The sequence below is a fragment of the Equus asinus genome, chromosome 14 (assembly GCF_041296235.1).
Source record: "Equus asinus isolate D_3611 breed Donkey chromosome 14, EquAss-T2T_v2, whole genome shotgun sequence".
NCBI classification, from domain to species: domain Eukaryota; kingdom Metazoa; phylum Chordata; class Mammalia; order Perissodactyla; family Equidae; genus Equus; species Equus asinus.
Window position 1 is genome coordinate 26,000,888 of NC_091803.1, and position 20,180 is coordinate 26,021,067.

The following is a 20,180-nucleotide window of genomic DNA, read 5'->3' on the forward strand; positions in this document are numbered from 1 at the left end:
TTCATCAAAAGTAAGCTTGTCATTTGCCTCCCACCCTTCTCCACATTCCCAGGGGGAAACTCAAACCTCGGAGTATTTATTCATTCAAAGCATATTTATTGACACTCCCAACTAGATGTTAAATTTCTAGAGTTAGGGGTTGTGTCTGATACCTCTATGTCGTACTGTGTGGACATTAAAATTTTTTAAATTGATATGTAATTCATGTATTATAAGATCCACCGTTTTAAAGTGTAACAACTCAGTCATTTTTAATGTGTCACAAGGTTGTGCAACTGTCACACTATCTAATTCCAGAACATATTCATGAACCCCTGGCAACCACTAGAGTATTTTTTGTCTCCGTGGATTTTCCTCTTTGTACTCTTCATAAAAATGGAATGCTATTTTCCGGGTTTATCCATGTTGTAATATTAAAGATTTTGAGAACAAAATATTTTCAGAAGCTTTTACGATCATCTTATATACTAGTTTCTGTAAGGAGATACAAAGGAATAAAATACAGTCCCTGTTCTCTAGTAATGTATACTCTAGTAGGGGAGAGAGACAAACAGACACTTAAAAGGCAGAGTGTTAAGAGTTACAGTAGAGGTATGTTTTATGTGCAGGCAAAACTGAGCAGGCAAGAAGACTTCCTGGAGGAGGCGATAGCTGAGTGAAATTCTGAGGGACGGACAGGTAGCAGTTAGTCTGGTGGAAAGGTCGAGTTGGGATTGAGGGGAGGAGAGCACATCAGAGGTTGAGAAAGAAAAGGACATGTGGAAGGACCTGCAAACAGTTCAGCGTGGTGAAGCCTTGTGTGTGGGGTGGGGATGAGGCCAGATGGGGAGAGCAGAGGCCAGATGCTGAGATTCTGTGGGATGGTGCTGTTTCCTGGGTGGGGAATAAGAGGATCAGTGGCAGGAAAGGACAAGTTGAGTTTGGAATATTCCAGTGGTGTTGTCCAGGAAGCAGTTGGACATATAGTTGAGAGAGGGATGTTTAAATAGTGATGTTTGATCACAGATATCAATAAATCATTTTTCTAAATCTGATTTTCATATATTGGACTTTATTTCTCTATTAAACTCAGTTTCTCCTTTCTCGATAGGTATCTTGGAGACTGTCTGGGACAAGCACAGTGTTACTGCTGCCACCCCACCACCATCCCCAACCTCAGGAGAAAGTGGTATGGTCTGCCCACCACATATGGTGTTCCTCTTTTTAAATGCAGTTTTGGGGGTCTCTGCAGGGTAGCAATTGCTTATCTGTGCCAGACACAGATACTGATTCTTCCTTAATCTATTTTTGGCCTCTCTGGGTTACTAGCTTTCTTACTTAGTTCCTCGTAAGTACTTGCACTTTCTAATATAATATTTTGAACAGTGTATTTTGTTTCTTTCTTGCCCATCAGGAAGATGGCACCTTTGATCTTCTGTCATCTACTTCCATCCCCTTCAGCTTATAACTGCTGTCCCTCCTGGTTTGTTTTCCCCTTTTTCTCAAATTTCGTGGCTATATTGCTCATGCTGAGATTGGTATGAGCCTGTGGGCTTGACAGGTCTGCTCTGCAGTTATGCAGGGGTTGGGGTTGCAGGGTTGCAGGAGGTGGGTGGCAGCCTGAAGGAGGGGACATGGGAATGTAGAGTGCTTTCTTCTCCACTGGGCTCAGGGAAAGGTCATGTTGGCCTGGACAGATCGGGGATCAGTGTGCCGTTGACTTACATCAGTTCAGAATAATTTGATAAAACATGGGCATATTTATAGTGGTTATTAAATGGTTTACTGGTGGCTAGTTATTGTCCATAGTTATATTAATATTAACAGGTATTAATATTATCTGTTTCAAAAGTGCAGACATCTAAAAATGGCGTCTTTCAAGGATGAATGGAAAGAGGAAATTGTGTCTGAGCAGGAACTTTTAGTTTCTAAATGCTTCTGTTTACACTAAATGATCACAAATGCTTTTCAAGTAGAGTGCATCCTGTGAATTGGCACGTATTTCTTACCCTCTGTAAAGGTTGATAGGGCTGGTGAGAGCTATTTCCACATCTTCTCCTTACGCAAGGAAATGAGCTGTTGAAATCAGACGTCGCTAAGCCCTAGCTATTTCATGCAGCCTGTCAATATGTGGAAGTTGAAATTCTTGCAGAGTTACTGTAGAAGTGAAAATATATCATGAAGTTTTGAGGACTGCTCATAGTATACTAATTTATTCCAAATTCCGTTTATCATACTTGGATTAAAAACCGTTAGAGAGTCATTTGTCATACTTCTTAGATTAAAACTATTACAGAATTCTAGAGTATATTAAAAGCACACAGGAAATTGAGCTTGATTTGTGCTTGGTGGCAAACTGTCATTTTCCAGGTGGCTATTTGAGGTGACTTAGCAAATTTGCATTTTGCAATATTTGAAAGAAGAAAGAAGAAATTACAAAGGATGCAGAGATTTGATTTTACGAGTGTATACCTTGGAATCTCCTGCAGTTTCACAGATCTTAAAGTTTGTCATTTTATTTAAATAATAGTTTGCAAAGATTAGTTCTTTTGAATTAGTTTTGTTTTTAGATAGTTGGATACTAGCTTGCATCCAGTTTAGGTTAGCAGCAGCCGTTTACTCCAGTAAAACTTGTTTTTCTGAGATCATTTTCCAGTACCAAAAGTTGTGTGTTTTAGTTGGCTTTGCTCAGGTACATGTTCTGAGCTAACTCAATTTGTGCTTTAATAGACTTATTTTTCTGGAGGCCCGGTTGTGGAATATCAGATAATACAGATCAAAAATATATGCTTGCCTCTTTCCTGTGTTGCTTAGGTTTTGTTTATGAGGTTAGGTGAAATAAAATATGAATTAACTTGACATTTCCATATAAACAAAACCTAAAAATATGGTGTGTACTTCTTGAGAATTACATCTTAGACACTATTAAAAATTTTCAGTCTTGAATTTTACTATTTGAGAAAAAGCAAAATAAATTGAGACTGTGGGGTCCTTGGGAGTTAAGTAAGCTTTTAAGCTGTTATACTTCCCCTTAAAAGAAAAACAGAATTGCGTGTTCATTTGTTACGCTTTTTTTCCTTATGACGATTGCAGGTGAAGTCATCAGATCTTGCTCCATTAGTCGGTCAGCGCCAATGATTCAATCAACATCTATTTTGATGCTTTTGCTCAACTGCCTCTGTGCACTTAAGATACCAAGTTAAGCAGTAAAACTTCTAAAAAGTTGTTTAGCTTTCTTGACCATAAGCTCAGTTTTGTGTAGGAAATTCATTCTGAGAAACCTTAGGGCCTAGCGAGTAAACCTCCTAATTCCTGAACACAGCCCATCAATAGTCCCACCAGGCTTGCCCTGCCCTGCGCAGGTCCCTGTGCAGCTCCCTGTTGGACATAGCCCCGTGGGCTTTTGGTCTCTTTTCTCACACTCTTTCTTGTAACCTCATGTTCTGTCTGATCACTTTCAAATAGCAAAGCCCAGGGCCTAGTCCCTGCAACAACGGCTCTTAACAGTCTGGGTAGAGAAGGAGGTTTGAAGGGTGTATGTGGTTTATTTCTCAGAATACTTCCCCAGATTGTTGCCTTAGCTCCTAAACTCACCTCACTAGACCAGAATCCTGTGAAGTACGTGATAGTTTTCTCTCTCGTTTACAAACAAGGAAATAGGTTCATGGGGACTTGCCAGAGGTCACACTGTCAGTTAGTGGTGGAACAGGGATGTGAACCCATCATTGCCAAGTCCAAGTGCCCTGTCTTTGTCCTAAGTTTGCTTTCTTGGTCACTCTCACCACTTCTGCCTGCCTCGTCCTTCCCTTGGTTTAGAGTTCTGGCTCTGCCATGTGCTCTATTCCTTCTCCTCTTGTCCTTGGCTGTAAAAGGAGAATAGCTGTCCTCTGAGGATCGAATGAGGGAAGATGTGGATGTGCCCTCCGCCGCCTGTGGCTGTTGCTTCCTTCTGCACTTGTGCAGCCTCAGCCCTCTTCCTGAGTTAGTATCCTCTTATCCTCAGTTTTTGCATGGACAAATGGGAACAGAAAGTGAACAAAATTGAATTATGTAAATATTGCAATTCTGAGTTAGCTTTGATTGTTCTGCAGCAAAAATTAAGGGGCTGTATTGTCCACGTGGTATGTAGTTTCAAATATAGATCTCTGCATTTACTGGTGATGGAAAGCTTTTCAGAGTGAAGATATATTAGAGAACTCAAATGATTGAGACCAATTTATACCTTCCTATTTTCCAGACTTTGCAAATTGCATTATCTTTGTGCACTTGAAAATCTTTTCATGTATTCCCTTATAAGCTACTTACAGAAAGGTTGGACTTGGAAGGGTCACTCACAGCTGCTGTGATCTTGTTAAAGCCTCCTTGAATAGAGTTTCTCCCTGTTTTACTGGACTAAGGCTACGGTTAGATCAGTGGTTCTCAATTGGGGCAGTTTTGCCCGCAGGGGACATTTGACAATATGAAGAAATCTTTTGGTTAACATAACTGGAGGAGAAGTTAATACTGGCATCCAGTGAGTAGAAGTCAGGGATGCTGCGGAATGTCCTACAATGCACAGAACAACAGAGAATTTTCCAGCCCAAAGTGTCAGTAGTGTTGAGGTTGAGAAACTGAGGTAGTACCTGTAGAACTCAGTACAAAACATGAAATGTCAGTAATTAAAGAAATAAAAAACTCAAGGGAATCTTTGCTGAAAGCCTATTGAAGTCATCTGGCCAAGTCTGGAGTGCTTTCGAGTCAGTGGATGTCCCAGAGTCTTCACACACCTCTTGGGGTGTGGGTGCATACTGCTACCAGGGCCTGGCCCAGCTCCAGGAAGATGGAGTTGCCCACAGGCCTTCTAATCAAGGTGCCCTCTCACATAGGTCGCTTGTTACAGCTCTCTCAAGTTCGCGTTGGAAATGCAGCACCGAACAGTCTGTTCTGCGGTGATTCCTTCCACTTTGATTAAAATACAATTTTTGAAAAAACTTCTGTAATCTACTAAAATAACTCAAAACATTTAAAGTTGAGTAAAATCATTTTTATTGAGAAAGAACATTCAGAGATTCTTGTTTTGAGGGAAGAAAAATTATGGATCACCCTATCCACCTAAACAGTTTTTACCTTTGTCTAATCCTGTTCGGCCTTTGTCCTTGTGCTTGTGTCTTTCTATAGTTGTGGTCATGGTGTACACATGCTGTTTTTCAGAGGACTTTACATCATGCATACTCTTCTATATTTGAATATTAGCTTTCTTGAAAGCTGATCATTTTTTCTGCTGCGTAATCTTTCCAGTTGGCCTGCCTTCTGGGAAGGAGCATAGGCCTTGGGGCCAGACCTGGGTTTCTGTTTCAGCTCTCTCTCTTACTAGCTGAGGAGCATGGGGAAATGCCTAATCTATCTGTGTCTTAGTTATTCTAATAGTCTGTAAATGTGGATAATAATAATACCTACCTTAGAACTGTGCGCGTTAAATGAGAATATGTATGTAAAGTGCTTAGTGCCGTGCCGAGCAAATAATAGCACATCAAATGGTAGCTGTTCTTAACATCACTATTATCATTGAGGATTTGCTTTTTTCCCCCCCTTAACAATCTCGTTCTGGAAAAATTCTTCTGAGCTAAAGAATAGGGACAACTTTTTAAATTTTGTTTTGCTTTTGTTTTTAAAGCCATAATTTATTTCTATTTAAAAATGTTCAAGCGGGAGCTGGCCCACGGCCAGTATAAGACAGCAGTTCTCAATAGGTCTGAGGACCCCTGGAAGTCTCCCAAACTCTTTCAGGGGTCCCAGAGGTCAAATATATGATCATAAAAATACTAAGACATTATTTGTCATTTTAATTCTCATTCTCTCATGAGTATACCGAATAAAAAACCTCATTCAGATTCCTCATTGCAGTTAACCTTTAAGAAATCAGTGTTTGTCAAATTTTAATATTGAATTAAAGAATAGCTACAGTTATCTGAAAATACCACTAAAACTTCTTTTTAATTGCATATGCATGTGAAGCTGAGTTTTCTTCATACACTTCAATGAAAACCTACTGCAACAGATTGAATGCAGAAGCAGATGAAAGAATCTAGCTATTTTCTTTTAAGGCAGACATTAAAAAGATTTCCAAAAATGTAAAAACAGTACTGCTCTTTTCTCTAATGTTTGGGGGGCAAAATATAGTTTTTTAATTAAAAAAATGTTATTTATGCCAACATGTAATTGGTTTATTATTATTATTATTTTTTTTTTAAGATTGGCACCTGAGCTAACAACTGTTGCCAGTCTTTTTTCTTCTTCTTCTTCTCTCCAAAGCCCCCCATTACATAGTTGTACATTCTAGTTGTAGGTCCTTCTAGTTGTGGCATGTGGGACGCCACCTCAGCGTGGCCTGATGATCGGGGCCATGTCTGCACCCAGGATCCGAACCCGCAAACCCCAGGCTGCCAAAGTGGAGCATGCAGAACTTTAACCACTCGGCCAGGTGGCCGGCCCCTATTATTATTTTTAATTCAATTAAATATTTGAAAACTTCTCAGTATTAATTTTTTTTTTTTTTAAAGATTTTATTTTTTTCCTTTTTCTCCCCAAAGCCCCCTGGTACATAGTTGTGTATTCTTTGTTGTGGGTTCTTCTAGTTGTGGCATGTGGGACGCTGCCTCAGCGTGGTCTTATGAGCAGTGCCATGTCCGCACCCAGGATTCGAACTAACGAAACACTGGGCCGCCTGCAGCGGAGCGTGCGAACTTAACCACTCGGCCACGGGGCCAGCCCTTCAGTATTAATTTTTAATATGACAAATATCTATAGAAATAAATTGCATAAACAAAAGCTCTTTGGCACCCTCAATACAGGCATACCTTGTTTTATTGTGCTTCATTTTATTACGTGTCACAGATATGGGGTTTTTTACAAGACCCTCCACCAGCAAAAAGAGGTTGACTTGCTAAAGGCTCAGATGATGGTTAGCATTTTTAGCAATAAAGTATTTTTTAATTAAGGTATGTACATTGTTTTTTAGACATAATCCTGTTGCACACTCAGTAGACTACAGTATAATGTAAACATAACTCTTATATGCACTGGGAAACCAAAAGATTTGTGTGACTCACTTTATGGTAGTGGTCTGGGACTGAGTTCGCAGTATCTCTGAGGTATTCCTGTAAAAGGGTTGAGTCCAAAACTTTTGAGAACTGCTGCTATAGGGTACAAAATAAAATGTAAAGTTGACCCAGTACTCCACTACAGAAATAGCATCCTTCCAGACATCTCTTCATACATAAAGATAAGATAGATTTAACTGAGTAAAAAGACAAAATGGCATTGTATGGTGTATATATATATATATTTTGTGTGTGTGAGGAAGGTTAGCCCTGAGCTAATATCTGTTTCCAATCTTCATCTTTTTTGCTTGAGGAATATTGTCACTGAGCTAACATCTGTGCCAATTTTCCCCTATTTTGTGTGGGATGCTGCCACAACGTGGCTTGACGACTGGTGCCAGGTCTGTACCCAGGATCTGAACCCACGAACCCCAGGCTGCTGAAGCAGAGTGTGCAAACTTAACCACTATGCTACTGGGGTGGCCCCTGTATATTTTTATTTTTAATAAAACAGTTAAATTTATTTTTACTTGAATTTAACAGAAGGTGTTAAATGGAAGGAATTGCTGACTTTGAGATGCTTTTTCTACAAGGAATATTAGTTTGTAAAAGATACCTCTAAGCTTAAGAAAAAGAGATTATGGGGGGCTGGCCCCGTGGCCAAGTGGTTAAAGTTCTGCATGCTCCACTTCGGCAGCCTGGGGTTCGCGGGTTTGGATCCTGGGTGTGGACCTATGCTCCTCACCAGCCTTGCTGTGGAGGCATCCCACATACAAAGTAGAGGAAGATGGGCACAGATGTTAGCTCAGGGCCACTCTTCCTCAAGCAAAAAAAGAGGAGGATTGGCAACAGATGTTAGCTCAGGGGGAATCTTCCTCACACATACACACACACATACACACACACACAAATTTTAAAAAAAAAGATTATGAAAACCAATTTCTTACTACGTTTTAATTTTAGACCATGTATTTTGAGACTTCTTGCTTGTGAAAGATGAGAAAGTTGGCTAGCACATCGTTCTATAATTCCTACATTTGTTTAGTCTTGATTCTATATTTAATTCAATACTCACATTAGTCCCTTTGCCACTGCTTCTCCATTCCTTAATTCTTCATTTTTATTTATCACTTTATTTGAGTGGTTTCATTTATTTTGTATCCTCTTTTAAGAAGATTTTGTGGGCAGTATATTATCTGAATTTTTCCATGTTTGAGAAAATGTCGCAATCTTTTATACTCAGAGGAGAGCTTTGGGTTAAGTTATTCTTTGCCCCAAAACTTGTAGCCACTGCACCACTGTTTTCTGGCTTTGAATGTTACTGTGGAGAAGTCCGAATTTGATGTCTTCTCGTTTGTGTATGTGCTTTTTCTGCCTACATTCCTTCCTTATTCCCAAAGTTTTTACTGTTGATTACTCTTTATCATTTTTTCTTGGAGCAGAATAAGCCCTTTTATTTTGTATAGTCACATCTTTATTTCAGGAAAGTTTTCTTCTTGCTAAGTTTTGAATATTTTTCTTCTTTTGTCTCTCCAAAATCATAGCCCCCCCATTTCATTTTGTGTGATTTTTTTTAGTCCATTGCTTCTCAAAAATTAAGCAAGCATAAGAATCACTTGGAGAGCTTATAAAAACAGATTCCTGGGCCGCACCCCTCCAGCTTCTACTTCAGTCAGTGTCGGTGGGGCCTGATAATTTGTATTTCTGATAAGCTACCAGATTATGCTGATGGTGCAGTCCACAGACCTCTCCTTGACTAGCCCAGCAGTTATCAAATTTTTGCTCTCTGGACCCCTTTACTCTTTCTTTTTAAGTTGAGATACAATTGACATATAACACTGTATTCGTTTTAGGTGTACGACATAATGATTTCACCTATATATATATTGCAAAATGATCACCACAATAAGTTTAGTTAACATCCATCACCACACAGTTGCAACTTTTTTTCTTGTGATGAGAACTTTTAAGATTTACTCTCAGCAATGTTAAAATATGTAACACGATATTGTTAACTTTTGTCACCATGCTGTATGTTACACCCTCAGGACTTACTTTTCTTGTAACTGGAAGTTTGTAACTTTTGACCACCTTCACACATTTCATCCCCCCCACCTTAAAAATTATTGAGGTCCTCAAAGAGGTTTGTGGGTAATATCAATATTAAAACTGAGAAAATGTACAAATATTTATTCGTTTAAAAATAACATGACTTCATTACATATAAATAAGATGTGTTAATGAAAAACAAGTATATTTCCCAAAGCAAGCAAAATTTACTGAAGAGTGGCATTATTTTACATTTTTCAAATCTCTTTAATATGTAGCTTAATGGAAGATAGCTTTGGCTTTCTCTCTGTTGCATATTATATGTAATGTAGCCTCTAGAAAGCTCTGTTGTACATTTGTGAAATAATGAAAGTGAGAAAAGAAAATAACATCTTAGTATTCTTTTAAAAATAGTTTTGAATTTGTGAATCCCTGAAAGGGTCTTGAGGACCAAACTTTGAGAACTGTTGCTTTATAGTAATGCTTGGAATTTTTTATTTTATTTTTCTTAAGGAGAATGACTTAAGTTGCTTTGTAAGAGATTTTACTGTACATCTTAAAAGCCCTATATATTTTCAGGTGACTTACTGAGTAACCTGTTGCAGAGTCCTAGTTCAGCCAAACTGTTGAATCAGCCAATCCCCATTCTTGATGCGGAGAGTGAGTATATCTGTTCCCTGGCCTTGGAGTGTCTGGCCCATCTCTTCAGTTGGATTCCTCTGTCTGCCAGCATCACCCCGTCCCTCCTTACCACCATCTTCCACTTTGCACGCTTTGGCTGTGACATCCGGGCCAGAAAGATGGCATCAGTTAACGGCAGCAGCCAGAACTGTGTGTTGGGTCAGGAGCGCGGCCGGCTTGGGGTCCTGGCCATGTCCTGCATCAATGAACTCATGTCCAAGAACTGTGTGCCTATGGAATTTGAGGAGTATTTACTGCGTATGTTCCAGCAGACTTTCTACCTCCTGCAGAAAATTACCAAGGATAACAATGCCCACACGGTGAAGAGCAGGCTAGAAGAACTCGATGAGAGGTAATGAAAACAGGTGTGGAGTCGGCTGTGCCCTGAGAAAGGGTCTTAACTATTGATGACATTGTGCTGCATAGTGTCTGTAATCCTCTTTGGTTTCAGAATTTGGGGCTCCTGGTGAGGAATGGAAAGGTAGGTGTGTACTAGTAAGTCAGCTTAGCTGGAAGGGCTAGGGTGGTTAAGGGAAATGAGTTGAACTTGAAAAGTGATTGTGAATTGTGTAGGTTTGTTGTCTTTTTCCCCATCCATCTCCTGTCCTCCCTTCTGCCCCTTTCCCCGCCTCTTCCTTACTATTTGCCTGCAGGTCTGAGGTGGTGCAGGAACTGACACTGCTGCTCATGCGTAGCCAAGAACAGGAGAGGAGGTCCGTGGAGGTACAGGAGTTATAATCACCCTTTCTCACTCCATGTTGCTTGTCAGTTTTTACTATTTGACTTTTCCCCAGTGAACGTCATGCAGTTTATAGGAATGTTGTTGTTCTTTTGAGTTTTACGTAGATGGCAAATTTTCATCAAAAGAAAGGGAGATGTTAATGTGGCAACACATCTGTGTTTCTTTGTTATTGTCCTCTTAAAGGGAGCCTAAAATTACCTAGCTGTTCTTTCTTAAGTACCCTAAAAGATGGCTCCATCACAGTACTCTGAGGCTTGGTCTCATTATTTATTTCTCTTGCAGAGGATGTCATTTATCTGTCTTACAACTTTCATTAGTATAATGCTACTGCTGTGTAAAAACAAGAGGGAAAGTCGAAAACTTCTATTAAGAACATCATGTTGACTGTTCATCATCATGAAGCTTCTGGGCAGATAAATTGTATTAAACTAGTAAATATTTATAAATTGCCTGGCAGCAAAAGTTGTTAATATTTTAATCAGTTTTCCTTGGCTTGTGTTTTGTTATTAAGCTGTATAGGATTAAGCCATTTCCTTTCCGTTAGAGTAAGTAGCAGAATATAAAGTCAAGTGCCTAAAGTTAAGACAGTTTTATGCTTTTAAAAATTTAGCAATTTTAACAGGTTTTTCTAAAGTTAAAAAAAATTTGTATGTAAGATTATTTTGGTTTATTGTAAACAAACTTTGTGTGAAATTTTCTATGTATAATCACAGAAGAACTCATAATCTGGTATGGTAATATGTTCTGTTTTTCGTTATTTGGTAATAGCTTTCTATGTGAATTCGAAGGCATCAGTATTCAAACACAGCTTTATATTCTTTCTAGCTTTGGTTAAGAAAGACTTGTGTTTTCATATGTTAAAAAAATATAGCTGCTTGTATTGACTATCAAATACCAGTTGTTTTGACTTGTAGCATAATGTTTGTTATGGCTTACCTTTGGATGGTATAGAAATGTCATCGTAGATTACCTGTGTACTGATTTTGTTACTTGTAACTTTTGTGCTTTTGGTTTTATATTTTAATCCTATGCTTCCTATTGCCCTGTGAAAGCTGAGAGGTGCCTGGAAGCAGAAAGGTGACATCAACAATACTGTGTGCTTGCTTCCTGGCTCTTGGGTCCCTTAGCACTAATTCTAAACAGCTAAGTCCATTCTCAGTTGTTTAGGAGCTACTTAACCAGGTCCTTTGCCTCTCTTCTCCTCTACTGCCCCTTTTCTAACTTTCTACTGCTCATTAGCACCTGTACCAGAAGGTGAGCAAGGGACAGAAAATGAGGTGAAATAAAATCTGTAGTTAGTGACTGAGCAGCCTTGTTTGGGTTCTTTAAAAAATTGGGATGAGGATTAAAGTAAAATTTGAGATTGTGTGATATTTTACCCATGAGTTCTCCTTTTTTTATGTGTGGTAGGGAATCGAGTGCATCTTCCTAAAGAGCAGTGAACTGTTGATGGCTTTGAACATCCTTATAAAAATATAATGTAATAAGCTGAGTGTGGAATGAGGAATTCCTGTTCTTGAGTATTAGTGATTGAAGGTGTCAGAGAGAAGTCTCTTTGTACTTTCCCATCTCTAAAAACAGTTGACTTTCGTGCCTTACTGTTTTTCGAGTATTTGGCCCCATGATCCTTATCCAACACAAATTAATATATATATATTTGTTTAACATATATATGTTTTTTTAAAGCTGCAAATAAGTTTGCCCATGTGTGGAGGTCAGACAGACAGGCTGGCCGCTCTCAGGGTGACAGGTCCCAGGAACAAGATGGGACGTTTTCTTTATAGGCCAATTTTACTCTTCTGAGTAGTAGTCGTCTTCTCCCCCTTTATTATTTCACATATCTTTGCTTTAAAAAATAGCCTTTTGCAGTTTTGAGTTTCAGAATTGCTTTGAGCCATTTAATTTTTGGCTAAGGCCTAGTATGTCTTTTTTTTTATCAGTCTCTGAAATGTGACTTATGGAGATATGTCCGTCTCATTTTCTAATCACCTTTTGGTATCGAGGGGCTTAAAATGACAGTTTCTGAAATGTGAGAGTGATGATGTGCTGTGTATTTAATAACAAAAATCTCTTATCCTTGCAGCTGTGACCCACACTCTTCTGTGAAATGATTTTGTGAATACAAATGAATTGGGGATTCACTGTGATGTGAAAAGAAAGAGCACGGGATTGGGAGTGGATGGTAGTCCCATTCTGCTAGGAGCTGGCTGAGTGACCTTGGGCCAGTCACTTTCTCTCTCTGGGCCTCATCTGTAAAATGAAGCATCAGACTAAGTTGTCCCTGAGGCTTGTCCAGCTCTAAGAGCCTTTCTCCCTTATGTTTGAATCACTTTTAGCATGGATTGGGATGGGCTATGTTTAATTAGCACCAGGAGCCAGAGGGCGGGGTGGGGGGAGGAATGAATACTAGGTTGCAAGCCAGAATCTCTCTCTCACCTGGATGCCATGCCTTTTGTATAGCCTTGTTTTGTTTTTGTGTTTTTAGCATGTTCATCTTAATATTTTGGCCTCCCAGCAAAGAAAACCAGTCTTCTAGACTTGCCACGTTAAAATGACACACTTGATCTGCCCGTTGACTTTTTAGTACCGTTTCCTTTCTCTTTAATTGGGTCATAACACTAATGAATTAGAAAATATGAGAGCACTAGCTTATAAGATGCCTTGGGAGGTAGTGTCTGAGGATTAAAGTTGCTTTTCTGCTATGTTTCAGGTGGTAATGGAATGAAGGGTTGCCTGACCTGTAGGTAATTGTTGCAGGCCTTTATATTTTTAACTGAAAATATATTATAAATCTGTCTAGTTTTGTCCTGAAAGAAATTTGGATTGCATTTGAGTTCTCTTCTAAGGAGGTGGCCGGGTTTCTTATTGTCACCTCTTGTCTTCTTGTCGTCTTTAGCTACATCGAGAAGTTTACTGACTTTCTGCGGCTTTTTGTGAGTGTTCACCTAAGAAGAATCGAGTCCTACTCCCAGTTCCCTGTGGTGGAGTTTCTGACACTTCTGTTCAAGTACACATTTCATCAGGTAAAGTCCCAGAACTGCCCCATCCCTTTCCCCCCAGGAAGTCTACTTTGTTATTTTTAGGAGAAAGAACTTTATTTTATTTCCCAAATGTTTATATAGTGCTTATTAGTATGTGAAGATTAAAACGTTTATCCTTCATAACAACCCTATGAGGTAGATATTCTTCTTATCATCATCTCCGTTTAATAGATAAAGAAACTGAGGCACAAAGTAACTTGCTCAGGGTCATACAGTTGGTGAGCAGTGGAGCCAGGATTTGAACCCATAGAGTCTATGCTCTTAACCACTATTATGTTGGAGAAGCAAAATACATAAAAAGTCTGAAATTAGGGCCTTTACTTTAGTTCTCTTCTATAAATCTCACCAGAACTTCCCACAAGGAGATTATAAAGAATGACACTCTCAAGAGTAAAGTTTTGGTGGATCCAATTTTTTCCCCCATTCAACAAATATTTTTTGAGCTCCTGTTGTATTTCAGGACTTAGGCATGTAACCCTCACAAGCGAAGTCCTTCCCTTGATTGAGTTTACATTCTAGTGACCCAATACCTTTTATTTATATATGTATTTTAACAGCTTTATTGAGTTAAAATTTGCATGTTATGAGATTCACCCATTGTAATTGTACAGTTCAGTGATGTTCAGTAAATTTATAGGCTTGTGCAGCCATCATCACAGTCCAGTTTTAAACTGGATTTGTTTCATACCCTATCCCTTGTTCCCATTTGTGTGTGTTTTTAAGATAAGCTTTTTATTGAAGAATCACACACATAAAGAAAAGTGCATAAATCATACATGCACAGCTTGGTGAGTTTCCCCAAATGAGCAACCATGTAACCACCAGGTAAGTCAAGAAGCAGAACGTTACCAGCAGCCCCCAGATCCCCTTGTATCCCTTCCCGACCACTTCCCTTCCCTTCTCACCAGAAGTGACCCCAGTCTTGACTTTAACATCCTAGATTGATTTTACCTGTTTTAGAACTTCTCTAAATGGAGGCATACATTGTGTATTTGTTTTTCTGGCTTTTTTCATTCACCATTGTTTGTGAGATTCATCTATGTTGTATGTGGCAGTAGTTTGTTCTTTTTCATTGCTTTATAGTAAATCATTATCTGAAAATCATTCCATTGCTGACTGGGGCTGCTTCCAGTTCTTGGTAATCGTGAATCATGTTGCAGTGAACATTCTTTTTTGGTGTACATGTGTAGCTCTTCCTGTTGGAATATATGAGGGATGAAACTGCTGGGTCAGTGAGGGCATCTGATTTTCTAAGTTGACTTTTTTGGTTGTTTAAACCACTAATATTGTAGCTTAATGAGGCTAGTGGAGAGGCAAGGGTCTAGGCTGGGAGGAGTGTGTGTGGGGGATAGGGTATTTGGTGTGAGAGCCAGCCTTTCTCAAAGAGGTACTTGGCACATAAAAGTGGGAGTACCCAGTGGTAAGGGTGAACCATTCCTGGGAGCAGGAGGGAGGGTGCAGGTGGAGGAGGAGGACTAAAAGGTTGAAGAAGTGTCAAGACGTCTGATAGAGGGGCCAGTGAGTGCAGAGTAAGAAGGAAAACACGCTGAGCTCACCAGGCCTAAGATGGAATAGAAGAGGTGAGGAGATGTGGGAGGGTGAGGATATAGGCGAGAAGCACCAGAGGTGGGGGAGTTTTGAGATGGATCCAGAGATGTCTTAAAGGGGACCAGAAAAAAAGAAGGATTTGATAGATACCTTGGAATAAATGTAGCAGAAACTAAGGAGAGAAAAGGAGCTGGTGCTGAGGTCAGAAAGAAGGGGTTTATTTGGGAAATGGAATGAAAATGTCTTGCAACTTTGCTCCTTATGTAAAATGGGATCTTTTAGTGTACGTGGTATAGAAGAAAGCTAAAAAAAGGTTTTAAAGTATGCATGTCCTATGCCTACTTCTGTGGACTTAGACCCAAAAGTTCTTTGTTTGAGCTCTGGTTATTTCTATTAGGTCTGTGTCCTTGGACAAGTCTTTTAAGTTTCTTTAGATTTCAGTAAGGAGATAGACTGCAGTGGGCATCTTCAGGGTCCTTCCCAGTGTTCATGTTCTGTGATTTCTTTCAGTAGCATCTTATGTTGTAGTTTTCCGTTAAACTGAAAGTGGTGGTTTTATATATTTTCTATTTATATGCTGGGAAAATAAATGGATATGGTCATGAAGCAAACAACAAGCTTCTTTCTTCCTCTTCTACCTGCAGGTCTCTGTCAGCTGAGCTCCCTTGTGCTCTCTTGGCCTCCAGTTTGAGGACCTTCCTTTCTGGGCGCAGGCTCTCGAACTGTGGGAGGTGGTGTCCTTGAGGTCCAGCAGGAGCAGGTTCTGAGCATTGAGCAGAGGGGCAGGGACCTGGAAGGTGCTCCTTGCAGTTTACTGTAGGATAGACGGTCCTTTGCTGGAGAGGCAGAGCAGAAAAAAGATGGCAAGGCACACTCTAGGATCAGGAGCTGGTAATAGAGGAGTTCTTTGGATAAGATTTAAGAACAAGAAATTAAATGCCCTCAAGAGAGAGCTTTAAGTTCTCATATACTCATCAACAGTGTGATCTTACTTTATCATAGTTTAATTATCTGTAAAGTGGGAAGATGTGTCTTTCCTCTTGTCTAGAGAGTTACTATGAGTGTACTCCATATTTTTGCCTTTTATTTCTAAAATTCATACAAATTTTAGTACTGGTCAACATACTTTGAAGAAATAGTAATAGGACAAAGATGGTGTTAGTATCTTTCTTTAACCATTTCCTCTCTTCTGTTTGCTTTTTCTACATTTTTTCTTTCACCCAAGTGTTCTGCTGCAGTCCCTCCAGCCGCTAGTGCTCACCAGGTGTTTGCCTCTGCCGTTACTTTCCTGGCTTGCTGAGCCCCGGAGGTGTCTGTATAAGCCTATGATTTGTGTCTGCCTGCTCCTTTTAGTGTATCGTCATCAGTTCCTTCTTGGTCTTGCAGTTTCCATTTTGCCCCTTCTTCCTAGAACAGTGCCTGAGGCAGGGTATCAAAGGGGAAAGGGCTCTAGACCTGGCTTCTTAAGATCCCCATTCTAGTTCTACTTCTGTTCCTTATCTTGTCACCTTGGGCAGGTAACTTTACTTCTGAGCCTTGGTTTCTTTATCTGTAAATTGAGAGGAAGAAAGATATCTGTCCTCTTTCAGGGCCATCTTGAAGATCAGATAGACCAATGCGAATGAAAACTAACCACTGTAAATCTCTTGGAGATAAGAGTGGTATCATTAGTTTCTTAGAGAAACTTGTCAGGATTTTCAGTGATTAATCAGCCCTGGAATCTGAAAAGTGAATCTGAGTACAGGTACATTTCAAAAATGCCTCTGTGAGGGTTCTGAAAAGTTGGATGACTCCAAAAGTACAGTCAGCCTATCATCTTATGACCTTCACAATCTGTGCCCATGGCAGTTGTCAAAGGCCGGGGCCGGGTCATGGGCAGCCTGTGGGCAGCACACACGGCCTCACAGTGGGGCCTGCAGAAATGGATGTTCATGGTGATGTTTCAGGTCCTACAGAGGGTGTATTTGCTCACCTTTTTTTCTTGCCTGGAACCACATAGAAAATCCTTAGTTCAAAGGCACGGGGAAGACATAAAGTACTTTGACATAGTCATAAATACTGGATTTTTGTGGTGGCTTTTCTCTAAAGCACTTCCACATGCATCTGATCAGTTGTGTTCTTTGGAGGGGGCTGGTGGGTATTTTCAAACCAAGAAAGGACAACTGGTGACTGAATTAAGGGAAGCTCAGCAAGCTGAAGCCAGGACAAGGCCACATCTCCTGGCTGTGCACGTCGAGCGCCTGTCCACCAGCTACCTGTATTATTTCCACATGGCTTGTTGATTGTTTTTCCTGCTTACTCTTCTGGTTCATTTCACTTCATGGACACCCTGAGTTTTGTGAAGTATGAAGTGGGGACAGGGAGTGGTCATTTGGTTTGCCGAGGACAGCCCTGGCAGTGGTCCTGACTGGGCTGGAGCAGTCTAGTTCCAGGGCCACCCTGTGGGTTGTGAGGTTGGAGTCTGTCCTCTTTTTTAAGTTACAGTTTTTCTTTCTTGGACTCACCATGGGTGTAGAACTCCCGCTGCAGGCTCCCACCCAGTGTTCATTGTTCCTTGGGCAAATTCCATATATGTCCTTGTAAACTGGACTTCCTGTGGGTCAGAAATGGAAGGAAACTGATCCAAGAAGATGATAGTAGTATTTCTCTCCTTATGTGATCTTGCCACCAGTTATGTGGTTCAGTGAAGCAATCACAAATAAAAGCAAAGAGCTCTTATAGGTAGCAAGAATTCGAGTGGATATATGAGGGCCAGAAGTTGAAGCTGAATGTGTATCAGGAGGACTATATGTTGGAGAGTGCACGAGGCACTGAGGGAGAATCTCAAGGCTCTTGAGAAAGTTAGTCAGTGCAGTGGTCCAGGCACTAAGACCCACAAAGACTTGCCCCTTCTCTCCTCGCTTTGTCCTTATCAACACCTGGTTAGAGGTTGTTGTTATCCTGTTTGACACACCTGCTTCTGCAGACGAGATAATGCCCAAGGGTCAGACTTAACAAGCTTATTTTCAATTTGTTATTTAAGAAGTCTGCAAATGTTATTTTCCTAATGTTCAAATGTGTAACCGTGTCACCTTTGGAGCCACGGAAACTTACTTTTGGTTTTGTAATGATATGTAGTGGCTGAGGGTCAAGGGACCTGCTCCTGCCGTTGACCTTAAACAGATCATATATCTATCTGGATCTCAATTTCTTTCTAAAACAGGTTTGAATTGGGTGATCTGTAAGAGCCCTCCCCACCACAGTCTCAGATTTTAAGATAAGTGTTCACTTGGTTTATTTTGTAACTCAGTTTGTCCTGCATAGTAAGTATCTCCCTGATGATGTGTTCATGGTACTCTTGTCTTGTTAGGTTCTAGAGGGCCCAATTGTGAAGACTAACTAAAAGACATCACTTATGGTTACCAGGAAGCTGAGGGAATCTAGGCTTGTGATTGTACCATTTTGGCAGAAGTAAACACTGGTGGGTGTACTTCTAAAGAGTAGTTGCATTAAGTAATTTTATTGTCTGGATTTCTTTTGTACCATAGCCTACTCATGAAGGTTACTTCTCTTGTTTGGATATCTGGACGCTCTTTTTGGACTATCTGACAAGTAAAATTAAAAGTCGTCTGGGAGACAAGGAAGCAGTTCTCAACAGGTAAACCCCAGAAACATTGATAACTGGAAATAGACATTTTTGCCAGTTTTTCTTGTGGTCTAAGGGGGCAACTGTGCACCCACAGCTCTTCAGTGAAACTGAGTCATTTAAGCTGTTTAGGTAGTAATGCCATTGAGCATTTTCTTTTCTTCCCCTTCAATATCCTGTTTTCTTAAAACATTTTTTTCTGATTAAAAAAGTAATATGTATTGTTAATTTTTTAGGTGTGATAGTGCTTTTGTGGTCTGTGTCTGTTTTTTTAATTTTTATTTTTTTAAAATTATTTTATTTAATTTTTTTGAGGAAGATAGCCCTGAGCTAACATCTGCTGCCAATCCTCCTCTTTTTGCTGAGGAAGACTGGCCCTGAGCTAACATCCATACCCATCTTCCTCTACGTTATATGTGGGATTCCTACCACAGCATGGCTTGACAAGCAGTGCCATGTCCACACCCGGGATCCGAATGGGTGAACCCTGGGCCGCCGAAGTGGCACGTGTGCACTTAACCACTGTGCCACCAGGCCGGCCTCTATTTTTAAATTTTTTTTAAAGATTTTTACTTTTCCTTTTTCTCCCCAAAGCCCCCCAGTACATACTTGTGTATTCTTAGTTGTGGGTCCTTCCAGTTGTGGCACATGGGACGCAGCCTCAGCACAATTATTTTTGTGATGGCAAAAGAGCTTCCAAGTTGCTATGGTGTCAGGTCACATGTGGTTATGGGTAGTATATTCATGTATCAGAAACCTTATTACACAACAGTAGATCCTGTTTTTGGTAAATTTGCAAACTTAACTGTTTTTGAATGAGATTCTTCAAAAAAAAGGTACTTCCACCAAATTCTTTTTCTTATATGCCAAACCCTCTCATCCTTTGGTTCTAGGACTGTGCCTGATTTTGCTATATTTCATGGTGGCTATTTCTTCACACCTCTCAGGCTATTTGGAAGAATACGCTGACGAAATGATTAATATGAAAATGCTTTTTTTTTTTTTACTTAAAGATTGGCACCTGAGCTAACAACTGTTGCCAATCTTCTTCTTCTTTTTCTTTTTCTGCTTTTTCTCCCCAAATGCCCCCAGTACATAGTTGTATAGTTTTTAGTTGTGGGTCCTTCTAGTTGTGCCATGTGGGATGCCACCTCACAATGGCCTAGTGAGTGGTGCCATGTCCGCGCCTAGGATCCGAACCGGCGAAACCCTGGCCTGCCAAAGCGGAGTGTGCGAACTTAACCACTCGTCCACGGGGCTGGCCTCGAAAGTGCTTTTTAAAGCACAGTACAAATGTGCTTTAGGTGTGGAGAATATGGTTCCACTGAGAAAATATACACTAGCCGATTATTAAGTATTAAATATACACTTGTGCTGATTATTGTACCAATAAAAGGAATAGTGGTGTAGAGAGTTTAAATTCCTTTTCTGCTTTG

The 20,180-nt window shown here is 40.1% G+C and overlaps 1 protein-coding gene across 2 annotated transcripts in view; it reads left to right on the forward strand.

The window, feature by feature from the left end:
- Nucleotides 1-20,180, forward strand: part of XPO6 (exportin 6) — a 96,399-nt gene that overhangs the window by 41,183 nt on the left and 35,036 nt on the right. For both annotated transcript variants that reach the window (XM_014838016.3, XM_014838017.3), the window contains exons 6-9: nt 1,091-1,168; nt 9,687-10,140; nt 13,427-13,553; nt 18,647-18,756. In XM_014838016.3, the coding sequence (XP_014693502.2) occupies nt 1,091-1,168; nt 9,687-10,140; nt 13,427-13,553; nt 18,647-18,756 (769 nt within the window). The remainder of the gene's footprint in view (nt 1-1,090; nt 1,169-9,686; nt 10,141-13,426; nt 13,554-18,646; nt 18,757-20,180) is intronic.